General features: G+C 38.2%; 2 protein-coding genes across 7 annotated transcripts in view; both read left to right on the top strand.

Moving 5' to 3' along the window:
• gria4b (glutamate receptor, ionotropic, AMPA 4b) overlaps positions 1-26,468 on the top strand; it is a 352,168-nt gene that overhangs the window by 133,795 nt on the left and 191,905 nt on the right. For all 6 annotated transcript variants that reach the window (XR_009806573.1, XM_061898945.1, XM_061898942.1 and 3 more), the window contains exon 3: positions 18,602-18,841. Coding sequence is in view for 5 of the 6 variants with exons in the window: in XM_061898945.1 (XP_061754929.1) it covers positions 18,602-18,841 (240 nt within the window). In the remaining variant the exon portion in view is untranslated. The remainder of the gene's footprint in view (positions 1-18,601; positions 18,842-26,468) is intronic.
• LOC133551824 (uncharacterized) overlaps positions 1-26,468 on the top strand; it is a 502,474-nt gene that overhangs the window by 71,901 nt on the left and 404,105 nt on the right. The window lies entirely within an intron of this gene.

Genomic DNA, 26,468 nt, shown 5'->3' on the forward strand with positions numbered 1-26,468 from the left:
AAATTAATGGGGAAATTGTCGCTTTCTCGGTCCGAATAGCTCTTGCTGCTGGAGGCTCACATTATAAACAATGTGAGGAGCCCTCACACCGGTGACGTCACGCGCACATCGTCTGCTACTTCCGGCACAGGCAAGGCTTTTTTATTAGCGACCAAAAGTTGCGAACTTTATCGTCGACGTTCTCTACTAAATCCTTTCAGCAAAACTATGGCAATATCGCGAAATGATCAAGTATGACACATAGAATGGACCTGCTATCCCCGTTTAAATAAGAAAATCTCATTTCAGTAGGCCTTTAAAGATCTAAAAATATTATTTGGGAATGTCCGGCGGGCCAGATCGAAAAGCTTAACGGGTCGCATCCAGACCCCCAGGCCTCAATTTTGCCCAGGTCTGTTATACTATAAATGCTTTTTCGTTGCTTAGCTACACAGGGTTTTAAACGGTATATGAACCCGCTTGGAGTAATTGTATTCTGGAGTATGCGTTTGTGATATTTTATCAATTCCTCGACCCTGTAGTCTTGTCCTTTGGTCGGCAGAAAAATGTAGTGCACGTCGCCAATTCAGTTACCGTTGTAAATGGGTTATACTTGTATAGCGCTTTTCTCCCTTCAAGGTACTCAAAGCGCTTTGACACTATTTCCACATTCACTCATTCACACACGAGAGCTGCCATGCAAGGCCCAACCACGACAAGGGTGAAGTGTCTTGCTCAGGGACACAACCTTCTGATGTCAGGTTGCCGGCATGGCCACTCTCCCAACTGCGCCACGCCGTCCCCGTGTCGCAGCGAAACAAACGACGTAGTGACGTAATAGACATGCCCTTCGGGTTGTGCACGACCTTGGATAGCAAAGGTAATTTTGGTAAACACACTAATGACGATCAAAAAGTATGTTTTATCAGTAACGGGTACACATTTCGTAAAGGCATTGGATTCATGATCAATACTCGAGATCTCAACAATGGACATACCTTTTATTTGTGTTTTTTATGAAGTTTACATATTTTCCTATTGGAATTAATCTGATGCAGGTGTGTATATGATGTTTTTCTTGTGCGCAGAACACAGTCGACATTATTTTCTGGTCATGTTCAAATTTGATGTTTCTGGGACAGCGCTTGAGATCTCAACATGGGCCAAAAATGGTATCTTTTGCTTCCATTTTTGGCGCAGTGGTAGAGTGACCGTGCGCAACCCAAGGGTCCCTGGTTCAATCCCCACCGAGTACCAACCTGGTCATTTCCTTTGTGTCCTTGAGCAAGTCACTTCACCCTTGCTCCTGATGGGCACTGGTTAGCGCCTTGCATGGCAGCTCCCTCCATCAGTGTGTGAATGTGTGTGTGAATGGGTGAATGTGGAAGTAGTGTCAAAGCGCTTTGAGTACCTTGAAGGTAGAAAAGCGCTATACAAGTACAACCAATTTATTTATTATTCATTTATAGTTCTGACCTATTTTCTAATATTTGACACCCCTCCTCTATATCGGAAGCAGATATACATAGTCAGCTTTCCGATGTTTTTCTTGTGCGCAGAACGCGGGATGATTTTTTTTCCGGATCACGTTAAAATTTTGCATTTTGTAACTAGACTTGAGAACTCAAGGTGGACAAAAAAATTATATATTTTGCTTTCATGTTACTTTTTTCATTTTTGACACACCTCCTCTATCGGATGCATGTGCACATAGTCAGCTTTCCGATGTTTTTCTTGTGCGCAGAACGCAGGGGATAGTTTTTTTTTCCGGATCACATTAAAATGTTGCATTTCGTGAATAGACTTGAGATCTCAAGCTGGACAAAAAAATAATATATTTTTCTTTCATGTTACTTTTTTCATTTTCGACACACCTCCTCTATCGGACGCATGTGCACATAGTCAGCTTTCCGATGTTTTTCTTTTGCGCAGAACACAGGGGATGATTTTTTTTTCCGGTTCACATTAACATGTTGCATTTCGTAACTAGACTTACGATCTCAAGGTAGACAAAAAAATAATATATTTTGCTTTCACGTTGCTTTTGTCATTTTCGACACACCTCCTCTATCGGATGCATGTGCACATAGTCAGCTTTCCGATGTTTTTCTTGTGCGCAGAACACAGGGGATAATTTTTTTTTCCGGATCACGTTAAAATGTTGCATTTCGTAACTAGACTTTAGATCTCTAGGTGGGCAAAAAAATTGTATATTTTCCTTTCACGTCGCTTTTGTCATTTTCGACACACCTACTTTATCGGATGCATGTGCACATAGTCAGCTTTCCGATGTTTTTCTTGTGCGCAGAACGCATGGGACGATTTTTTTTTCTGGATCACGTTAAAATGTTGCATGTCATAACTAGACTTGAGATCTCAAGGTGGACAAAAAATATATATATTTTGCTTTCACGTCGCTTTTGTCATTTTCGACACTCTATCGGACGCATGTGCACATACTTAGCCTTCCGATGTTTTTCTTGTGCGCAGAACGCACGGGATAATTTTTTCCGGATCACGTTAAAATTTTGCATTTCCTAACTAGACTTGAGATCTCAAGGTGGGAAAAACAATTGTATATATTCCTTTCACGTTGCTTTTGTCATTTTTGACACACCTCCTCTATCGGCTGCATGTGCACATAGTCAGCTTTCCGATGTTTTTCTTGTGCGCAGAACACAGGAGATCTTTTTTTTTTTCCGGATCACGTTAACATGTTGCATTTCGTAACTAGACTTGCGATCTCAAGGTGGACAAAAAAATAATATATTTTGTTTTCACGTTGCTTATGTCATTTTCGACACACCTCCTCTATGGGATGCATGTGCACATAGGCTTCCGATGTTTTTCTTGCGCGCAAAACACACGGGACATTTTTTTTCGGATCATGTTAAAATTTTGTATCGTCGTGACTTGACTTGAGATCTCAAGGTGGACCAAAAACGGTATCATGAGCCTCCATTTCGGTAAATCATCGCTAATAGCCGACAGCTTTACTTAACAGTATTTGCAGTACTTTATTCTTGTTAAATAACGTTTGTGTTACACTCTTCATGACCAATTAGAAAGACGCCAGATGAGATACATTGTTTTTGTCTGCTAGCATGCACAGATGTTTCTGGTGAGGTTTAGCACCTTTTTATAATGTAAAAAAATAAAAATCACGAAACAAGCGTACTTTCTTTTTGCACACAAACAAAAAAATCATTCTTTACCAAACTTCATGTATGTTTTATTGATTCTATTAGCGTGTTATTAGCTTTATTGCTATTTTATTGCTTGTGCAGCGGTGGGAAGCCGATGTGCGGGGTGTCGCGACTGCTGCATGCGTCTTAACGCAATAAACTGATTTACGCCAATGGCGGCCATTAAAATGAATTGTGTTATTGTTGTGTTGTCGCGCCGAGGTGCAAAGGCAGGCAGCAATTAAGACACGAGCACTGCAGGTGGAGACTTAAGTTGTCAGAGTTTTGATCATCGACCAGCAGGTTTTCATATGTGCCTGCTGATGTGTTGTTGCTCAAGCTGTCAGTTCCAGTCTTGTGGGTGTGTGTGTGTGTGCGTGCGTGCGTGCGTGCGTGCGTGCGTGCGTGCGTGTGTGTGTGTGTGTGTGTGTGTCTGTGTGAGAGAGCCCTTGAGAGGGCGCATCACTGGCTTGTGAGGATTTTCAACCTCTAGGCCGCTTTCTTGCATGAGTGGACCTGCTCTCCACCGCGACTTGACCGCTCTCGAGGGTCTTCATCCCTCTTTGTGGACGCACACACACATGGTACTTAAAACACTCATATTTACAATATAAGTGGGAAATGGCTGTACGGCCGTTTGGGACTGAATGTTTGCAAACAGTTGCATTCATTTAGCCTGGTTAGGTTTTCTGCGCTTTTGAATTTGGAAACAATGGAAATGAACGCGGGGGGGTGCTGGCGCCTATCTCAGCTACAATCGGGCGGAAGGCGAGGTACACCCTGGACAAGTCGCCACCTCATCGCAGGGCCAACACAGATAGACAGACAACATTCACACTCACATTCACCCGCGACCCCGAAAGGGAATAAGCGGTAGAAAATGGATGGATGGATGGATGGAAATGAACGCATGAAGGCCTCTAAAGCAGTGGTGCCCAATCACCGGGCCGCGGAAGAATTTTTTATTCATTTTTATTTGGGAAAAAAAATAAATAAATAAATAAAATAAAATGTTTCTATTTTATCAAATCAACATAAAAAAACACAGTATACACTTGCAAGTAGTGCACCAACCACAAAAACTTCCCTATTTCATGACAAAAACGTCCCTTTTTAATGACAAAGAAAAAAAGTAAATAATAAAAAAAGGATCCCTTCCCCCCGGGCCGCGGGACAAATTATTAAGCGTTGACCGGTCCGCGGATACAAAAAGGTTGGGGACCTCTGCTCTAAAGTAGTGTAGTCCCGATACCAATATAGTATTTGTATTTCGATGCTTTTCGGTACTTTTCGATACCTTTCTAAATAAAGGGGACCACAAAAAATGGCCTTGTTGGCTTTATTTTAACAATGACTCTTAGTGTACATTAAACATGCTTCTTATTGCAAGTTTGTACTTAAAGGCCTACTGAAATGAGATTTTTATATTTAAACGGGAATAGCAGGTCCATTTTATGTGTCATACTTGATCATTTCGTGATATTGCCATATTTTCGCTGAAAGGATTCAGTAGAGGGCTTCACGGTGGCAGAGGGGTTAGTGCGTCTGCCTCACAATACGAAGGTCCTGCAGTCCTGGGTTCAAATCCAGGCTCGGGATCTTTCTATGTGGAGTTTGCATGTTCTCCCCGTGAATGCGTGGGTTCCCTCCGGGTACTCCGGCTTCCTCCCACCTCCAAAGACATGCACCTGGGGATAGGTTGATTGGCAACACTAAATTGGCCCTAGTGTGTGAATGTGAGTGTGAATGTAGTCTGTCTATCTGTGTTGGCCCTGCGATGAGGTGGCGACTTGTCCAGGGTGTACCCCGCCTTCCGCCCGATTGTAGCTGAGATAGGCGCCAGCGCCCCCCGCGACCCCAAAAGGGAACAAGCGGTAGAAAATGGATGGATGGATGGATTCAGTAGAGAACATCCACGATAAAGTTTGCAACTTTTGGTCGCTGATAGAAAAGCCTTGCCTGTACCTGAAGTATGTGCGCGTGACGTCACTGGTTGCAGGACTTTTTTCACATTCTGTCTCTCACAGTTGAAGTGTACCTATGATGAAAATTACAGACCTCTGTCATCATTTTAAGTGGGAGAACTTGCACAATCGGTGGCTGACTAAATACTTTTTTGCCCCACTGTACATACAAACTCCCTACTCAGTGGCCTCGTGGTTAGAGTGTAGGTTGTGAGTTCAAACACCGGCCGAGTCCTACCAAAGACTATAAAAATGGGACCCGTTACCTCACTGCTTGGCACTCAAGGTTTGGAATTGGGGGTTAAATCATCTTAAATGATTCTCGAGCGCGGCCACCGTCCTGAGGACACATTTCACCACACCTCGTGTGTGTGTGACAATCATTGGTATTTTAACTTAACTTTAATTTAACATATATCATGCTATGTGTCAAGGTGTGGACTGCGGTGAGGCTCGTTTTCCCGAGGTGCAAAGTTATTGGAGAGTAGACAGCGTGACGGTAAGGACATGAGTTTATATAAACTCAAAACAGGAACAAACAAAAGGCGCTCACAAGGAGGTACAAAAACTTGGCTGTGAAAACAAAAACTTAGAATAGAATGGAGTTTTATCGTCATTATTGCAGTGAACAGGTTCAAAGAACAACAAAATTGGAGCAGATCCCCTAAGGTGCATATACAATATAATAATATAAATAGTAAAAAAAGATAGAAATAAGAGATGTATCTATATATATATGTATATATCTGTGTGGAGTTTGCATGTTCTCCCCGTGAATGCGTGGGTTCCCTCCGGGTACTCCGGCTTCCTCCCACTTCCAAAGACATGCACCTGGGGATAGGTTGATTGGCAACACTAAATTGGCCCTAGTGTGTGAATGTGAGTGTGAATGTTGTCTATCTGTGTTGGCCCTGCGACGAGGTGGCGACTTGTCCAGGGTCTACCCCGCCTTCCGCCCGATTGTAGCTGAGATAGGCGCCAGCGCCCCCCGCGACCCCAAAAGGGAATAAGCGGTAGAAAATGGATGGATGGATGGATATCCACACACATGCATACATATATACACACATACATATAACATTATTGCACGAAACCAAAAACTTGCACTAAGGCAAAACTATGGACTTAAACTAAAACTTGCACAATGGCAGAACTATGAACAACTAAAACAAAAACACTTACTGTGACGAGAAAGGAACATGGGTCTTTTGCATGGATACATGGGTGTGGAGGGTGAGTAGAAGGTGATCGAGGATGATAGGTGAGTTGATGGCGATGTCGCCAGGCTGACTAATTGGCAACTGTGGCTTAAATAATACTGTGGTGATTGGAAACAGGTGCGTGACATGGGGACAGGTGAAAACTAATGGGTTGGCATGGAAACAAAACAATGGAGTGAAACAACAGGAATTAATGGAGTCCAACAAACAAAGAGCACATGGCCAAACAAACACATGATCAACAGACATGACACTATGTGAAGCATGGCAGAGCGTCAAGGCTTTATTTTGAGATGTGTAGCAAAGCCTGCTTATTTTCCAAACAAGTGCGGGGGATGATTGCTTTTTCCTCAGGTTTAATGCTCATAAACATACTCTGGGGACACGTGCTGCTGTCATTTGGTTTGATAAGGTGTGAGTACAGTATTTGACAGGTGACGGTAGGATAAAGGGGTCCGTGTGGAAACAAGTACAAACCCCGTTTCCATATGAGTTGGGAAATTGTGTTAGATGTAAATATAAACAGAATACAATGATTTGCAAATCCTTTTCAACCCATATTCAGTTGAATATGCTACAAAGACAACATATTTGATGTTCAAACTGATAAACATTTTTGCAAATAATCATTAACTTTAGAATTTGATGCCAGCAACCCGTGATAAGTAAGTTGGGAAAGGTGGCAATAAATACTGATAAAGTTGAGGAATCCTCATCAAACACTTATATGGAAATTCCTACAGGTGCGCAGGATAATTGGGAACAGGTGTGTGCCACGATTGGGTATAAAAGCAGCTTCCATGAAATGCTGAGTAATTCACAAACAAAGATGGGGCGAGGGTCACCAATTATTAAGCAAATTGTCGAACAGTTTTAGAACAACATTTCTCAACGAGCTATTCAAGGAATTTAGGGATTTTACCATCTACGGTCCGTAAAATCATCAAAAGGTTCAGAGAATCTGGAGAAATCACTGCATGTAAGCGATGATATTATGAACCTTTGACCCCTCAGGCGGTACTGCATCAAAAACCGACATCAGTGTGTAAAGGATATCACCACATGGGCTTAGGAACACTTCATAAAACCACTGTCAGTAACTACAGTTGGTCGCTACATCTGTAAGTGCAAGTTAAAACTACTAGGCAAAGCCAAACCCATTTATCAACAACACCCTGAAACGCTGCCGGCTTCGCTGGGCCCGAGCTCATCTAAGATGGAATGATGCAAAGTGGAAAAGTGTTCTGTGGTCTGACGAGTCCACATTTCAAATTATATTAGGAAACAGAGGCCCTTGTGTCCTCCAGAACAAAGAGGAAAATAACCATTTGGATTGTTATAGGCGCAAAGTTCAAAAGCCAGCATCTGTGATGGTATGGGGGTGTATTAGTGCCCAAGGCATGGGTAACTTACACACCTGTGAAGGCACCAATAATGCTGAAATGTCCTTACAGGTTTTGGAGGAACATATGTTGTCATCAAAGCAACGTTATCAAAGACACCCCAGTTTATTTCAGCAAGACTGTATTTATATTATTCACATGTGAATTATACAGCATTATTCACATGTGAATAATATAAATACAGTCTATTGTACAGCATTATTCACTTGTTGAAAGTATAAATACAGTCTGTTATACAGCCAAGCCACGTGTTACAACAGCGTGGCTTCGTGGTAAAAGAGTGCGGGTACTTTCCTGGCCCGCCTGCAGTCCAAACCTGTCTCCCATCGAAAATGAAGCGTAAAATACGACAGCGGAGACCCCGGACTGTTGAACGACTGAAGCTCTACATAAAACAAGAATGGGAAAGAATTCCACTTTCAAAGCTTCAACAATTACTTTCCTCAGTTCCAAACGTTTATTGAGTGTTGTTAAAAGAAAAGGTGATGTAACACAGTGGTGAACATGTCCTTTCCCAACTACTTTGGCACGTGTTGCAGCCTTGAAATTCTAAGTTAATTATTATTTGCAAAAAAAAATTTAAGTTTATGAGTTTGAACATCAAATTTCTTGTCTTTGTAGTGCATTCAACTGAATATGGGTTGAAAAGGATTTGCAAATCATTGTATTCCGTTTATATTTACATCTAACACAATTTCCCAACTCATATGGAAACGGGGTTTGTAAAAATAGTCCACTCCTTTTACCCGCAGCTTCTTCTCTCAGTCGGCGACCGTTCTCCCTGGCCGAGGACGCTCATTTGCCCCTTGTTTTTGTTCTCTGTTGAGAATTATTGGGAGGGTTCTTGTAAAGCGGCGTAATAAGAGCTCCTTTCCTGTAAATCTGTTTATTCCTACTATTTACATAACTGGCTGTGTAGTTTGTCATGCTTGTGTGAAGCTTCTGCGTGAATTCAAAGTCTGACCAAGCAGAGTGCGTTTGTTTTGAAGCCCGGGCGCTGAAGTGTTTTTGTTAATGGAGGGGAAACAACTCCAGAACATAGCAAGTGTTGCACATTAAAGCGGGTAGGAGAGCGGCTTTTTGAGATGAAAAGGTTTTTTTTTATTTGTGAAAGGCGTTTGATGTGCGTTCGCTGTTTATGGAATACAAGTGGATAATGCGTTGTTATTTTGTGGTTGTCTCTTTTGCTTTGCGTTGCTGCAGACTTTAACTCGTGTATGTTGTTCTTCCATGTTCGAACCCAGAAAGGACTCTATTAAAGAATTAAAGAACCCAAATTCAGTAGTTTACAGAGGTGTGATTCCACTGGCGACCTGTGAATGACATTAGACCTGCTCAAGACTTCCGTTCAAACCTTGAGTGCGACTAACAGCGGATACTTTAGACAGCAGTCATATAGATGATCTCTGACTTGCACTTTTGAAGTAGTCGTCATATTACGATTTTGTTTTCTACATTTAAAAAACTTTTACAGAATAGAATAGAAAGTACTTTATTGATCCCTGGGGGAAATTCAGCACTACAATTCGCTCACAATAGACGATAAACACTTAGGTTTTTTACATGTGAAAAATATAAATACAGTCTTTCAAACAGCATTATTCACATGTGAATAACAAAAATAAGTATTATAGAGCATTATTCACATGTGAATACTATAAATACAGTTTATTATACAGCATTATTCACATGTGAATAACAAAAAAAACAGTATTATACAGCATTATTCACATGTGAATAATATAAATAAAGTCTATTATACAGCATTATTCACATGTGGAAAGTATAAATAGTCTATTATACATCATTATTAACATGTGAATAATATAAATACAGTTTATTATACAGCATTATTCACTTGTGAATAACAAACAAACAGTATTATACAGCATTATTCACATGTGAATAATATAAATACAGTCTATTATACAGAATTTTTCACATGTGAATAACAAAAAAACAGTCTATTATACAGCATTATTCACATGTGAATAACAAAAAAAACAGTCTGTTATACAGCATTATTCACATGTGAATAATATAAATACAGTCTATTGTACAGCATTATTCACGTGGAAAGTATAAATATAGTCTATTATACATCATTATTCACATGTGAATAATGTAAATACACTATATTATACAGCATTATTCACATGTGAATAACAAAAAAACAGTCTATTATACAGCATCATTCACATGTGAATAATATAAATACAGTCTATTATACAGCATTATTCACATGTGGAAAGTATAAATACAGTCTATTATACAGCATTATTCACATGTGAATAATATAAATACAGTCTATTATACAGCATTATTCACATGTGAATAACAAAAAAAACAGTCTATTATACAGCATTATTCACATGTGAATAATATAAATACAGTCTATTATACAGCATTATTCACATGTGGAAAGTATAAATACAGTCTGTTACACAGCATTATTCACATGTGAATAATATAAATACAGTCTATTATACAGCATTATTCACTTGTGGAAAGTTTAAGTACAGCATTATTCACATGTGGAAAGTACAAATACAGTCTATTATACAGCATTATTCACATGTGAATAATATAAATACAGTCTATTATACAGCATTATTCACATGTGAATAATGTAAATACAGTCTATTATACAGCATTATTCACATGTGAATAACAAAAAAACAGTCTATTATACAGCATTATTCACATGTGAATAATATAGATACAGTCTATTATACAGCATTATTCACATGTGAATAACAAAAAAAAGAGTCTATTATACAGCATTATTCACATGTGAATAATATAACTACAGTCTATTATACAGCATTATTCACATGTGGAAAGTATAAATACAGTCTGTTATACAGCATTATTCACATGTGAATAATATAAATACTGTCTATTATACAGCATATTCACATGTGGAAAGTATAAATACAGTCTATTATACAGCATTATTCACATGTGAATAATATAAATACAGTCTTTTATACAGCATTATTCACATGTGAATAATATAAATACAGTATATTATACAGCATTATTCACATGTGAATAACAAAAAAACAGTCTATTATACAGCATTATTCACATGTGAATAATATAAATACAGTCTATTATACAGCATTATTCACATGTGAATAATATAAATACAGTCTATTATACAGCATTATTCACATGTGAATAGCAAAAAAAACAGTCTATTATACAGCATTATTCACATGTGAATAATATAAATACAGTCTATTATACAGCATTATTCACATGTGGAAAGTATAAATACAGTATTATACAGCATTATTCACATGTGAATAATGTAAATACAGTCTATTATACAGCATTATTCACATGTGAATAACAAAAAAACAGTCTATTATACAGCATTATTCACATGTGAATAATATAGATACAGTCTATTATACAGCATTATTCACATGTGAATAACAAAAAAAAGAGTCTATTATACAGCATTATTCACATGTGAATAATATAACTACAGTCTATTATACAGCATTATTCACATGTGGAAAGTATAAATACAGTCTGTTATACAGCATTATTCACATGTGAATAATATAAATACTGTCTATTATACAGCATATTCACATGTGGAAAGTATAAATACAGTCTATTATACAGCATTATTCACATGTGAATAATATAAATACAGTCTTTTATACAGCATTATTCACATGTGAATAATATAAATACAGTATATTATACAGCATTATTCACATGTGAATAACAAAAAAACAGTCTATTATACAGCATTATTCACATGTGAATAATATAAATACAGTCTATTATACAGCATTATTCACATGTGAATAATATAAATACAGTCTATTATACAGCATTATTCACATGTGAATAGCAAAAAAAACAGTCTATTATACAGCATTATTCACATGTGAATAATATAAATACAGTCTATTATACAGCATTATTCACATGTGGAAAGTATAAATACAGTATTATACAGCATTATTCACATGTGAATAATGTAAATACAGTCTATTATACAGCATTATTCACATGTGAATAACAAAAAAACAGTCTATTATACAGCATTATTCACATGTGAATAATATAGATACAGTCTATTATACAGCATTATTCACATGTGAATAACAAAAAAAAGAGTCTATTATACAGCATTATTCACATGTGAATAATATAACTACAGTCTATTATACAGCATTATTCACATGTGAATAATATAAATACAGTCTTTTATACAGCATTATTCACATGTGAATAATATAAATACAGTATATTATACAGCATTATTCACATGTGAATAATATAAATACAGTCTATTATACAACATTATTCACAAGTGAATAATATAAATACAGTATATTATACAGCATTATCCACATGTGAATAATATAAATACAGTCTATTATACAACATTATTCACATGTGAATAATATAAATACAGTCTATTATACAGCATTATTCACATGTGAATAATATAAATACATTATACATTCAAGTACAGTCAAAAGGGAACTAAGGAGTGAATTCATGGAGTGAAATTACTGTATTTTCCGGACTATAAGGCACACTTAAAATCTTGTTTTTCTTTCTCAAAACTCGACAGTGCGCCGTATGGCCCGGTGCGTCCTATGTAAGGAATACAATTGGTTGAGCTTACCCACCTCAAAGCTATTTTATTTGGTATGTGGTGTAATGATAAGTGCAACCAGTAGATGGCAATCACACACAAGACATAAGTGTAGGCTGCACTATGATGGCAATATGACTCGAGTATACAATACCAACATTTTATATTTTCCATTGAAAATAAAGAACATTACACACAGCGTTTAAAAATCTATCTAAATGTTTTAGTACGACTATGAAGCCGCAGCGCTTGATGGATTGTACTGTACTTCAACATAGGAGTATTATTATGGTATGTGTATAAGGTAAGACATATTATCTGCCGTTTTGTTTCGCAATATTATGCAAAGGCGAATTTTCTTATCTTCTGGTACCTGCTGATCTGTATTTGGGGATCTGCATAAATCCTGAAAAATTGCGCACGTTCAACTTTGTAGTCCGTGGCAGCACCGTAGTCTACAAGCTTCTTATTTCTCTCTATCTTCTTGTTATTGGACATTCATCCTCCGCTGGTGCCATTTCTAATATAAAGTAGTGAAAAATTCGTACTTATATCTGTCAGTAAACGCGCTAAAACATACCGATGTAGTGAGTTTACATTATTCACCCACGGAACTTTAGTTAGTAGAGTTTCTCAAACATAGCAGAGCATTATTTTCGTTATAAGGGATCTCTGGGTAGTGTTCATAGAGGATATTCGACTATAGTTTTTCAGCAGAGTAATGAAAATTAGAGTACTTCTGTCATATGGAGGGTGTGTGACTAGTATTTTTGCAGTAGTTTCTCAGAAACAGCAAAGAGTTCCTGTCATTTATGGAATTTCTTACTAATATTTTTTACAGCAGATCCCTACAAATATTAGTGATCCTGCACAAACAGAAGATCTTTGACTGGTGTTTTTGCAGTAGATTCTCAAAAAACAGCAGAGTCCCTCTCATATACGAGGATCTTTGACCAGATTCCTAAAAAAAAGGAGTACTTTTGTCTTATTCAAGATCTTTGAATGGTGTTTTTGTAGTAAGTCCTCAAGTACAGCTGAGCATTCTTTTCACTGTAGGGGGTCTTCGAGTAGTGTTTTAAAGCACGTTCTTAAAAATACAAGTGCCGATGATATATAGAGGGTCTTTAACCATAGTTTTTCAGCAGATTTCTAAAAATATGCGTACTTCTGTCAAATGGAGGGTCTGTGACTAGTATTGTTGCAGTAGTTTCTCAAAACAAGCAAATTGTGTTTTTCATATATGAGGATCTTTGACCAGATTCCTAAAAATAGGAGTGTTTTTGTCATATATAAGCTATTTGACTAGGGCTTTTGCAGTAAGTCCTCAAAAACAGCAGAGCATTCTTTTCATCATAGGTGATCATTAAGTAGTGTTTTAAAGTATGTTCTTAAAAATACAAATGCCTCGTGTCTCGAGAATATTTGACTATAGTTTTTCAGCACATTACTAAAAATACCAGACTTTCTGTCCTATAGAGGTTCTTTGACTAACATTTTTGCAGTAGTTTCTCAAAAACAGCAAAGAGTTCCTTGCATATATGAGGATCTTTGAACGGATTCCCCAAAATAATGGCATGCTTGTCATATAGGCGATATTTGACTCGCGCTTTTGCAGTAGGTCCTCAAAAACAGCATATCAATATTTTTATTATAGGGGGTCTTTGAGTTGTGTTTTAAAGCATGTTCTTAAAAATACAAATGCCTGTGTTGTCTAAAAGATCTTTGACTATAGTTTTTCAGCAGATTACTAAAAATAATAGTACTTCTGTCCTATGGAGGGTCTTTGACTAGCATTTTTGCAGTAGTTGCTCAAAAACAGCAAAGAGTTGCATATGTGAAGATCTTTGACCGGATTCCCAAAAATAATGGCACGCTTGTCATATAGAGGATCTTTGACTAGCGCTTTTGCGGTAAGTCCTCAAAAACAGCATAGCAATATTTTTATTATAGGGGGTCTTTAAGTCGTGTTTTAAAGAATGTTCTTAAAAATGCAAGTCTGGATATTGTATAGAGGATCTTTGACCATAGTTTTTCAGGAGATTACTAAAAATAAGAGTACTTCTGTCATATGGAGGTCTGTGACTAGTATTGTTGCAGTAGTTTCTCAAAACCAGCAAATTGTGTTTTTCATAAATGAGGATCTTTGACCAGATTCTTAAAAATAGGAGTGTTTTCGTCATATAGAAGCTATTTGACGAGGGCTTTTGCAGTAAGTCCTCAAAAACAGCAGAGCATTCTTTTCATCATAAGTGATCTTTAATTAGTGTTTTAAAGTATGTTCTTGGAAATACAAATGCCTCTGTTGTCTCGAGAATCTTTGACTATAGTTTTTCAGCAGATTACTAAAAATAACAGCACTTCTGTCCTATGGAGGGTCTTTGACTAATATTTTTGCAGTAGTTTCTCAAAAACAGCAAAGAGTTCCTTGCATGTATGAGGATCTTTGACCGGATTCCCAAAAATAATGTCACGCTTGTCATATAGACGATCTTTGACTCGCGCTTTTGCAGTAGGTCCTCAAAAACAGCATATCAATATTTTTGTTATAGGGGGTCTTTGAGTTGTGTTTTAAAGCATGTTCTTAAAAATACAAATGCCTGTGTTGTCTAGAAGATCTTTGACTATAATTTTTCAGCAGATTACTAAAAAGAACAGTACTTCTGTCCTACGGAGGGTCTTTGACTAGCATTGTTGCAGTAGTTGCTCAAAAACAGCAAAGAGTTGCATATGTGAAGATCTTTGACCGGATTCCCAAAAATAATGGCACGCTTGTCATATAGAGGATCTTTGACTAGCGCTTTTGCGGTAAGTCCTCAAAAACAGCATAGCAATATTTTTATTATAGGGGGTCTTTAAGTCGTGTTTTAAAGAATGTTCTTAAAAATGCAAGTCTGGATGTTGTATAGAGGATCTTTGACCATAGTTTTTCAGGAGATTACTAAAAATAAGAGTACTTCTGTCATATGGAGGGTCTGTGACTAGTATTGTTGCAGTAGTTTCTCAAAACCAGCAAATTGTGTTTTTCATATATGAGGATCTTTGACCAGATTCTTAAAAATAGGAGTGTTTTTGTCATATAGAAGCTATTTGACTAGGGCTTTTGCAGTAAGTCCTCAAAAACAGCAGAGCATTCTTTTCATCATAGGTGATCTTTAAATAGTGTTTTAAAGTATGTTCTTGGAAATACAAATGCCTCTGTTGTCTCGAGAATCTTTGACTATAGTTTTTGAGCAGATTACTAAAAATAACAGCACTTCTGTCCTATGGAGGGTCTTTGACTAATATTTTTGCAGTGTTTTCTCAAAAACAGCAAAGAGTTCCTTGCATATATGAGGATCTTTGACCGGATTCCCAAAAATAATGTCACGCTTGTCATATAGACTATCTTTGACTCGCGCTTTTGCAGTAGGTCCTCAAAAACACCATAGCAATATTTTTATTATAGGGGGTCTTTGAGTTGTGTTTTAAAGCATGTTCTTAAAAATACAAATGGCTGTGTTGTCTAGAAGATCTTTGACTATAGTTTTTCAGCAGATTACTAAAAATAACAGTACTTCTGTCCTATGGAGGGTCTTTGACTAGCATTTTTGCAGTCGTTTCTCAAAAACAGCAAATACTTGCATATGTGAGGATCTTTGACCGGATTCCCAAAAATAACGGCGCGCTTGTCATATAGAGGATCTTTGACTAGCGCTTTTGCAGTAGGTCCTCCAAAACAGCAGAGCGTTGCTGTCCTATGGATTCTTTGATTTTGTTTGTTTACAGCAGATTCCTCAAAACAAGAGTGTTCAAGTGTTCTCAAAAACAGCAAAGTTTTCCTTTCATGTAGGAGATCAAGGGGCGGCATGGCGTAGTGGGTAGAGCGGCCGTGCCAGAAACCTGAGGGTTGCAGGTTCGCTCCCCGCCTATGGACATCCAAGTCGCTGCCGTTGTGTCCTTGGGCAGGACACTTCACCCTTGCCCCCGGTGCCGCTCACACTGGTGAATGAATGATGAATGAATGAATGATAGGTGGTGGTCGGAGGGGCCGTAGGCGCAAACTGGCAGCCACGCTTCCGTCATTTTACCCCAGGGCAGCTGTGGCTACAGATGTAGCTTACCACCACCAGGTGTGAATGAATGATTGGTGGTGGTCGGAGGGGCTGTCACTCCAAATATCTTCCCCCCTACAAAAACCTTCCCCCCCAGAAGACATTTGGCATGACAGCCCCTTTTATGCCTGAAGGACCTCAATGAGGGTGGAAGGACCTTAAAGCAGCCCACACAGCTGCCTGTTTTAAAAGCATTATAATTGGCTGATTGTCATTGGTGAAAAATAACGGTGTTGAAAAAATATTAGCATTCCAGCATGCTAAGCTAATTTCGCAGCTGTAACCCTTAAGAGTCATATAACTTGCTTAAAGAAGCCCACCCAGCTGCCTGTTTTAAAAGCATGATAATTGGCTGATTGTCATTGGTGAAAAATAAGGGTGAGGAAAAAATATTCGCATTCCAGCACGCTAACCTTTCAAGCTATTTTGGCTTCGCTAATTTTGCAGCTGTAACCCTTAAGAGTCATATAACTTGGTATTGTCACGCCCTCATTGGGGTCCTTCAGGCATTAGAGGGGCTGTAAGGTTTTTGTAGGGGGGAAGAAATTTGGCGTGACAGGGCCGTAGGCGCAAACTGGCAGCCCCGTTTCCGTCAGTCTACCCCAAGGCAGCTGTGGCCACAAATGTAGCTTACCACCACCAGCTGTGAATGAATGATGGGTTCCCACTTATCTGTGAGCGCTTTGAGTATCTAATAATAGAAAAGCGCGATATAAATCTAATCCATTATTATTATTATTATTATTATCTTCTTTGACTAGTGTTTTTTTTTACAGCAGATTCTGAAAAATAGCATGCTCATGTCATCTGTAGGCTTTGCCACTTGCCTTTTTTGCAGTGTGTCCCCAAAAACCGCGACGCATTCCTCTCATATAGAGGATAGTTGAGCAGTGTTTTTGACAGCAGCTGTAATATTAAAGGTCTACTGAAATGAGATTTTTTTATTTAAACCGGGATTGCAGGTCCATTCTATGTGTCATATTTGATCATTTCGCGATATTGCCATATTTTTGCTGAAAGGATTTAGTAGAGAACATCCACGATAAAGTTCGCAACTTTTGGTCGCTAATAGAAAAGCCCTGCCTTTAGCGGAAGTATGTGCGCGTGACGTCACGAGTTGCAGGGCTCCACACATATTCACATTGTTTTTAATGGGAGCCACCAGCAGTAAGAGTAATTCGGACCAAGAAAGCGACAATTAATTTGAGCGAGGATAAAAGATTCGTGAATTAGGATATTGATAGTGAAGGACTAGAAAAAAAAATTAAAAAAAATTTAAAAAAGCGGCGGCAGTGTGAGCGTTTCAGATGTAATTAGACACATTTACTAGGATAATTCTGGAAGATCCCTTATCTGCTTATTGTTTTAATAGTGTTTTAGTGAGATTTTAAAGATTGTAAAGGCATACCTCGAGGTCGGATGGCTGCAGTGAACACGCAGTGTCTCAGAGAAAAGCCGAGGAGCCAAGCTCACAGCTGCCTTTTTTGACAGCTGCTGCAGGACGACGAATAATCCACTGATGTCTCCGGTAAGATACATATCACAATTTCCCCATCCAAAAACATGCTCGTTGACGTAGAGAGAACATGTTCGCTTGACCGCTCCACTTCACAACAAACAAAGAAACACCGGCTGTGTCTCGGTGCTAAAGGCAGCTGCAATCCACCGCTTTCCACCAACAGCATTGTTCTTTATAGTCTCCATTATTAAATGAACAAATTGCAAAAGATCCAGCAACACAGATGTCCAAATTACTGTGTAATTCTGCGGTTAAAGCAGACGACTTTTAGCCGCGAGTGGTGTAGCTGCTAATATTTCCTGACAGTCCGTGACGTCACGCGTACGCGTCATCATTCCGCGACGTTTTCAACAAGAAACTCGCGGGTAATTTAAAATGGGAATTTAGTAAACTAAAAAGGCCGTATTGGCATGTGTTGCAATGTTAATATTTCATCATTGATATATAAACTATCAGACTGCGTGGTCGGTAGTAGTGGGTTTCAGTAGGCCTTTAATGATCTTTGACATGTATTAGCTCAGCATTTAGTCCCTGATGGCCTCCTCCAGTGGAGCCAACATGAAGCGTCCACCATGTCCATCTGTTTACATGATGCTGTTCTCCTCCACAGTTTGCTCCCAGTACTCCCGCGGTGTCTTCGCCATCTTCGGCCTCTACGACAAGCGATCGGTGCACACGTTGACGTCCTTCTGCAGCGCCCTGCACATCTCCCTCATCACGCCCAGCTTCCCCATCGAGGGCGAGAGCCAGTTCACGCTGCAGCTGCGGCCGTCCATCCGCGGGGCGCTGCTGTCCCTGCTGGACCACTACGACTGGAACAAGTTTGTCTTCCTCTACGACACCGACCGAGGTAACTTCTGATCGCTGGACCCATGAACATTCATTTTTAATTGATCCCGCTTCCCCTTAGAACCGGGGTCGGCAACCCATAGGATATCAATCAATGTTTACTTATATAGCCCTAAATCACTAGTGTCTCAAAGGGCTGCACAAACCACCACGACATCCTCGGTAGGCCCACATAAGTGGGACATCGGTGACAATAATGACCTAGTGGGACGTCGGTGACAATAATGACTATGAGAACCTTAGAGAGGAGGAAAGCAATGGATGTCGAGCGGGTCTAACATGATACTGTGATAGGATAGGTCTTTATTGTCATTGTACAAGTACAACGAAACTTTGTTTTCAGCACAAACCTGTTCAAGATTAGACAAACAAAGAGTGTACAGGGTTACAGAACAAGAACGCTGATGGGTCGCCATAAGGCGCCCCGTAAAAGATGGGAAAAACGTAAACGCTGGGGAAGGATGAGTAAAAAAATACAATCAGACTGGGCTCCTAAGGGGGCCCAGTCTGGAGTGGGAAAAAACCTCCATAGCAAAGCACATATACATATTACAACATACATCTCGAGATATCTAGCAACAAAGGGAAGGTAGTTCAAGGTCATGGTGGTAGGCCGCAGCTCTCAGGCGCTGACCATCCATTCATCACCCCTACGGGATTTGCGTCGAGGGCGTTGGGCTGGGGGGTGTATGTGTGGCGTATATTTTTTTGTGGATGTGTGTGTGTGTGTGTGTGTGTGTATAAGCCCGTAGTGTGTCTCTGTTCCGCGGCCTTGATGTATTGGGCCGTCTCGTCCAAAGTCAACAACAACAGGTGTGTGTCCATGAGAGACAAGAAGGGAGTTTGTTGTGTCTTCGCTGCGGCTCTTTAGCTCCGCCCTAGTGGCTCTCTGGAGCTTTTTCAAAAATATATTAAAAATGAAAAAAGATGAGGGGGGGAAAAAACATATTTTTTGTTTTAATATGGTTTCTGTAGGAGGACAAACATGACACAAACCTCCCTAATTGCAATAAAGCACGCTGTTTATATTATATTCATGCTTCACTGATTCGAGAATTTGGCGAGCGCCGTTTTGTCCTACTAATTTTGTCGGTCTTTGAACTCACCGTAGTTTGTTTACATGTATAACTTTCTCCGACTTTCTAAGACGTGTTTTATGCCACTTGTTTTTCTGTCTCATTTTGTCCACCAAACTTTTAACGTTGTGCATGAATGCACAAAGGTGAGTTTTGTTGATGTTATTGACTTGTGCGGAGTAGAAATCAAACATATTTGGTCAATGCTTGACTGCAAGCTAATCGATGCTAACATGCTATTTACCAATCCAATCCAATCCACTTTATTTATATAGCACATTTAAACAACAAAATGTTTCCAAAGTGCTGCACAACAATCGTAAAAACAACATTCAAACACTATCCTGAGCTCCACCAATGACTGAATAAAAACAAAAAATAAAAATAAATACATATAAAAACAATATTAAATAAATATGATTAAAAATGATTTTAAGGGTGAAACCAATTAAAACAGTAAATAGAAATCAAATTTTTTAAACACAGAGGACACACAACTCACGTAGTGTTAAAAGCCAGAGAAAAAAAATGGCTAACTATATGTACATACTGCACCATTGTACCTCACTTGTAGCTATTATTGAGCTCATTTGGTTTCCTTTAAGTCTTCTTAATTCAATTTATACCTCATGACACACTATCTGTATGAAATATGGCTTTCAATTTTTTTGCGGCTCCAGATAGATTTTTTTTTTGTATTTTTGGTCCATTATAGCTCTTTCAAAATTTTGGGTTGCCGACCCCTGAACTAGAAGGATGGAATTTTGTCCGACACTCTGTTCTGGGCTAAAACTCTAAAAAAAAAAAAAAGGGGTTCGTTCGGGTGCTTTAAAACCTTGAAAATGCTTGATTTGAAAGTTGTGTTTTCAAGGTTTGAAAAATGCTTGAATTTTGGGTTAAGTGCTTGCAAATAGTTGGAGATGTCCATATTTCTCGGCAGTCTTTCTTTTTTTTTAGTTTATTTCCAACATGAACACACTTACAACATAATACATCACATAATTTCATATCATTTCTCTTTACATCATGTCCGAAAAGGAGTAGGAGGAAGCAAAATGTGTTTAATCCTATCCCTTTTCCACTTCAGAGCATTTACGAATACATACATTCATTTACTGACCTTTTTATAGTAAAATGACATCCGTGAATGAGTAATACAACAGTGTTCTAATATGTAATTAATTAAATCAGACATTATTAACATAAGGAGCTGAAGAATATCTTATTTTTAATAAGGTTGAAAGTATTTCTCATAATTCTTCTTCTGTGTACTTTGTAAGCACTATTAATTTGAACAACTTCTTAAACTGGTTCATATCAGTACATTGTTTAACTTCTTTACTCAATCCATTCCATAATTTAATTCCACATACTGATATGCTAAAGGTTCTAAGTGTTGTACGTGCATGCAAATGTTTTAAATTGTAGTTTCTTCTAAGGTTATATTTCTCCTCTTTAGTTGAGAAAAGTTGTTGTACATTCTTTGGTAGCAGGTTATAGTTTTCTTTGTATATAATTTAAGCTGTTTGCAATTTTACCAAATCATCGAACTTTAATATTTTTGACTCAAAAAAGAAAGAGTTTTTAGAAAAGTTGTTGTACATTCTTTGGTAGCAGGTTATAGTTTTCTTTGTATATAGTTTTAGCTGTTTGCAATTTTACCAAATCATCGAACTTTAATATTTTTGACTCAAAAAAGAAAGAGTTTTTATGTTCTCCATATCAAACATTATGTATCAGTCTAATTGATCTTTTTTGTAACACCGTTAACGAATGTAGCGCACATTTGTAGTTATTTCCCCATATTTTTGCACAATAACTCAATAACTCGTAACACTAGCGAGCGGTAGAGACTGACTCGAAAGGCTGATTATAAAATGGAAAAAAAAAAAAAAAGTTTCCTTTAAAATGAAAGCTACACGCTTGATTTGTTGGCGTTGCACGAGCCCTTACATTAGGTTGTTGTATGTCGCCCCCAAGAGGACAGTGGTGTCATGCCGGGAGGTTTTCGTTTTAAAGGGGAACATTATCACCAGACCTATGTAAGCATCAATCTATACCTTGATGTTGCAGAAAAAAGACCATATATTTTTTTAACCGATTTCCGAACTCTAAATGGGTGAATTTTGGTGAATTAAACGCCATTCTATTTATCGCTCTTGGAGCGATGACATCAGAACGTGACACCACCTAGGTAATAAAGCCGCCATTTTCTCAAACACATTACAAACACCAGGTCTCAGCTCTGTTATTTTCAGTTTTTTCGACTATTTTTTGTAACCTTTGAGACATCGTGCCTTGCCGGTGTGTTGTCGGCAGAGGTGGGTAGTAACGCGCTACATTTACTCCGTTACATTTACTTGAGTAACTTTTGGGATAAATTGTACTTCTACGAGTAGTTTTTATGCAACATACTTTTACTTTTACTTGAGTATATTTATAGAGAAGAAACGCTACTTTTACTCCGCTCCATTTATCTACATTCAGCTCGCTACTCGTTACTTTTTTTTTTTTATCGATCTGTTAATGTTTGTTTCGGTTTATGACAGAGCTTCAAAGTAGGATCTGCACATGCCTGCGTTTCACCAATCACATGCAGTCACTGGTGACGTTGGACCAATCAAACAGAGCCAGGTGGTCACGTGACCCAACTTAAACAAGTTGAAAAACGTATTGGGGTTTTACCATTTAGTGGTCAATTGTACGGAATATGTACTGTACTGTGCAATCTACTAATAAAAGTTTCAATCAATCAATCAAAAGTTTAAAGGAAAAAAGACACTTTTTATTTCTACCGTACTTCCCGTCAAAATCCTAAAGACTGATCGCACAGTTCCTGTCTTCACAATAAAAGCGCCGCTCCATCGCGCCTGCGCTAACAAAATAAGAGTCTTCGAAAGCCAGTGCAAACAAGCTAGCAAGCTACGGAGTTTGCCGCCAATGTATTTCTTGTAAAGTGTATAAAAACGAATATGGAAGCTGGACAAATAAGATGCCAAAAACCAACGACTTTCATGTGGTATTAGACGGAAAGGAGGAACTTTTTTCTCCTCCATTTGAAAAAGTGGACATTATCAGCACTAAAATGCAAGTCATCAGAATCAGGTAATACACCAACTTATATTCTTGTCTTCATGAAAGATAGGAATCTATATGTTAAACATGCATGTATATTCATTAAAACACCTTTAACATGTCAACAAAAACGGCAAAATAAATAAATATAAATTATATACTGTATATATAAATGTATGTATATATGTATATGATATGTGTGTGTATGTATATATGAGGTAGATCACCTCGACTTGGTCATTTATTAAGTAATTGATTAACGTTGAAAAACTTATTGGAGTGTTACCATTTAGTGGTCAATTGTAGGGAATATGTACTGTACTGTGCAATCTACTAATACAAGTTTCAATCAATCAATCAATCAATCAATGCCTATTGAGCCTATGGTGCTGTTAAGTTATTGTGGCTCAATGTGTCTTAATTTTTTTTATTTTAATGTACTATTATTTTAAATATATTATTGTTTTAGTTGCTTAAGAGATATTTATGGCTCTGAATTTGCTCATTGCTATTTTTATGTTTTTGTGCATTATTTTTTGCCGTAATCAGGTTACTCATCAGTTACTCAGTACTTGAGTAGTTTTTTCACAACATACTTTTTACTTTTACTCAAGTAAATATTTTGGTGAATACTCCTTACTTTTACTTGAGTAATACATCTCTAAAGTAACAGTACTCTTACTTGAGTGCAATTTCTGGCTACTCTACCCACCTCTGGTTGTCGGAGGGTGTAACAACACTAACAGGGAGGGATTCACTGGCCCAAAGATGCTAAAGTGGCAAGAAATTGGATGAAATTTGTTCAAAATACGAGGGTGTGGGGAAAGCCGACGAAATGGTCAGTCATTTGTTCCGCACACTTTACCGACGAAAGCTATACTACTACAGAGATGGCAAGATTGTGTGGATATCCTGCGACACTCAAAGTAGATGCATTTCCAACGATAAAGTCAAAGAAATCTGCCGCCGGACCCCCATTGAATGTGCCGGAGTGTCAGCACATTTTACCGGCGATGCTAAGGCAGACATGACACAGAGATGTATGGATAACCTGCAGATGCATTTCCAACGATAAAGTCAACGAAATCACAAAGGTGAGTTTTGTTGATGTTATTGACTTATGTGCTAATCAGAAATATTTGGTCGCGGCATGACTGCCAGTTAATCGATGCTAACATGCCATTTAGGCTAGTTGTATGTACATTTGTAGATATATTTGCATCCAGCGTTTCCCTCCACCCACATTTAATGTGAAACAAACACTTACCAATCGACGGATTTAAGTTGATCCAGTGTCACAAGATGCGAAAGTCACAAACGTTTGGTCTGCACATTTTACCGGCGATGTTAAGGCAGACATGGCCGAATAGCGTCAATAGCTATTCGCTCAATAGCTTCAGTTTCTTCTTCAATTTAGTTTTCGCTATCTGCCTCCATACTCCAACCATCCGTTTCAATACCTGCATAATCTGTTGGATCGCTTAAGGCGCTGAAATCCGAGTATGAATCCGAGCTAATGTCGCTATATCTTGCTGTGCTATCCGTTTGTTTGTAATGGCATCACTGGATGACGTCACAGGAAAATGGACGGTGGCTTCACAGAAAGCGAAAATAAGGCACTTTAAAGCGTTTTTTCGGGATATTCCGGGATGGGTAAAATTTTGAAAAAAATTTCGAAAAATAAAAAAAGCTACTGGGAACTGATTTGTATTGGTTTTAACCCTTCTGAAATTGTGATAATGTTCCCCTTTAAAGAAAATTGGATGGAAAATGACAAATACAAACTTTGGATAAAACGTGGACCAAATCCATGTGTAGCCTGCTATAGTATGCAAAAAGAAAATTAATTTGCACTTTTTGGCGTTATTTGCACTGTGAAGGTCATATGTCATTTGTATCCTTTTGCACAACATAGAGCTGAGTTATTGTGAATGGTTTTGACTTTTTATACAACATAGTTCAATGTAATTTTTGCTCCATTATTTTGGTTGTCTACTTAACTGGTCTGACTACCTCAGTTAAAACAAACATGTTACATTCTGTCATTTCGGTTAATTACATTAAAATGGTTAAATTATTGGACGTGTTTGTACCGCGAAGGTCATATAATGCACAATTTGCAACCTTTTTTCACAACTTTGCTGAGTTAATATGAATGATTTTGTAGTTTTTACACAACACGGTTGTATGCATTTCTTGCTCTACTACAAACCCCGTTTCCATATGAGTTGGGAAATTGTGTTAGATGTAAATATAAACGGAATACAATGATTTGCAAATCATTTTCAACACATATTCAGTTGAATATGCTACAAAGACAACATATTTGATGTTCAAACTGATAAACTTTTTTTTTTTTTTTTGCAAGTAATCATTCGCTTTAGAATTTGATGCCAGCAACACGTGACAAACAATTTGGGAAAGGTGACAATAAACACTGATAAAGTTGAGGAATGCTCCTCGAGCACTTATATGGAACATCCCACAGGTGTGCAGGCTAATTGGGAACAGGTGGGTGCCATGATTGGGTATAAAGCAGCTTCCATGAAATGCTAAGTAATTCACAAACAAGGATAGGGTGAGGGTCACCAATTTGTAAGCAAATTGTCGAACAGTTTTAGAACAATATTTCTCAACGAGCTATTGCAAGGAATTTAGGGATGTTACCATCTACGGTCCGTAAAATCATCAAAAAGTTCAGAGAATCTGGAGAAATCACTGCACGTAAGCGATGATATTACGGACTTTTGATCCTTCAAGCGGTCCTGCATCAAAAACCAACATCGGTGTGTAAAGGATATCACCACGTGGGCTAAGGAACACATCATAAAACCACTGTCAGTAACTACAGCTGGTCGCTACATCTGTAAGTGCAAGTTAAAACTCTACTATTCAAAGCCAAACCCATTTATCAACAATATCCTGAAACGCCACCAGCTTGCCTGGGCCCGAGCTTACCTAAGATGGACTGATGCAAAGTGGAAAGGTGTTCTGTGGTCTGACGAGTCCACATTTAAAATTATATTTAGAAACAGAAAACGTGGTGTCTTCCAGAACAAAGAGGAAAATAACCATTTGGATTTTTATAGGCGCAAAGTTCAAAAGCCAGCATGTGTGATGGTATGGGGGTGTATTAGTGCCCAAAGCATGGGTAACTTACACACCTGTGAAGGCACCATTAATGCTGAATGGTCCATACAGGTTTTGGAGCAACATATGTTGTCATCCAAGCAACGTTTCATGGACGCCCCTGCTTATTTCATCAAGACAAGTGTTACAACAGCGTGGCTTCATTTTAAAAAAAAAGAGTGTGGGTACTTTCCTGGCCCGCCTGCAGTCCAGACCTGTCTGGACTACAATGTTCGGAAATGTGTGGCGCATTATGAAGCGTAAAATACGACAGCGGAGACCCCGGACTTTTGAACGACTGAAGCTCTACATAAAACAAGAATGGGAAAGAATTCCACTTTCAAATCT

The sequence above is a fragment of the Nerophis ophidion genome, linkage group LG04 (genome assembly GCF_033978795.1).
Source record: "Nerophis ophidion isolate RoL-2023_Sa linkage group LG04, RoL_Noph_v1.0, whole genome shotgun sequence".
In the NCBI taxonomy this organism is placed as follows: Eukaryota; Metazoa; Chordata; class Actinopteri; order Syngnathiformes; family Syngnathidae; genus Nerophis; species Nerophis ophidion.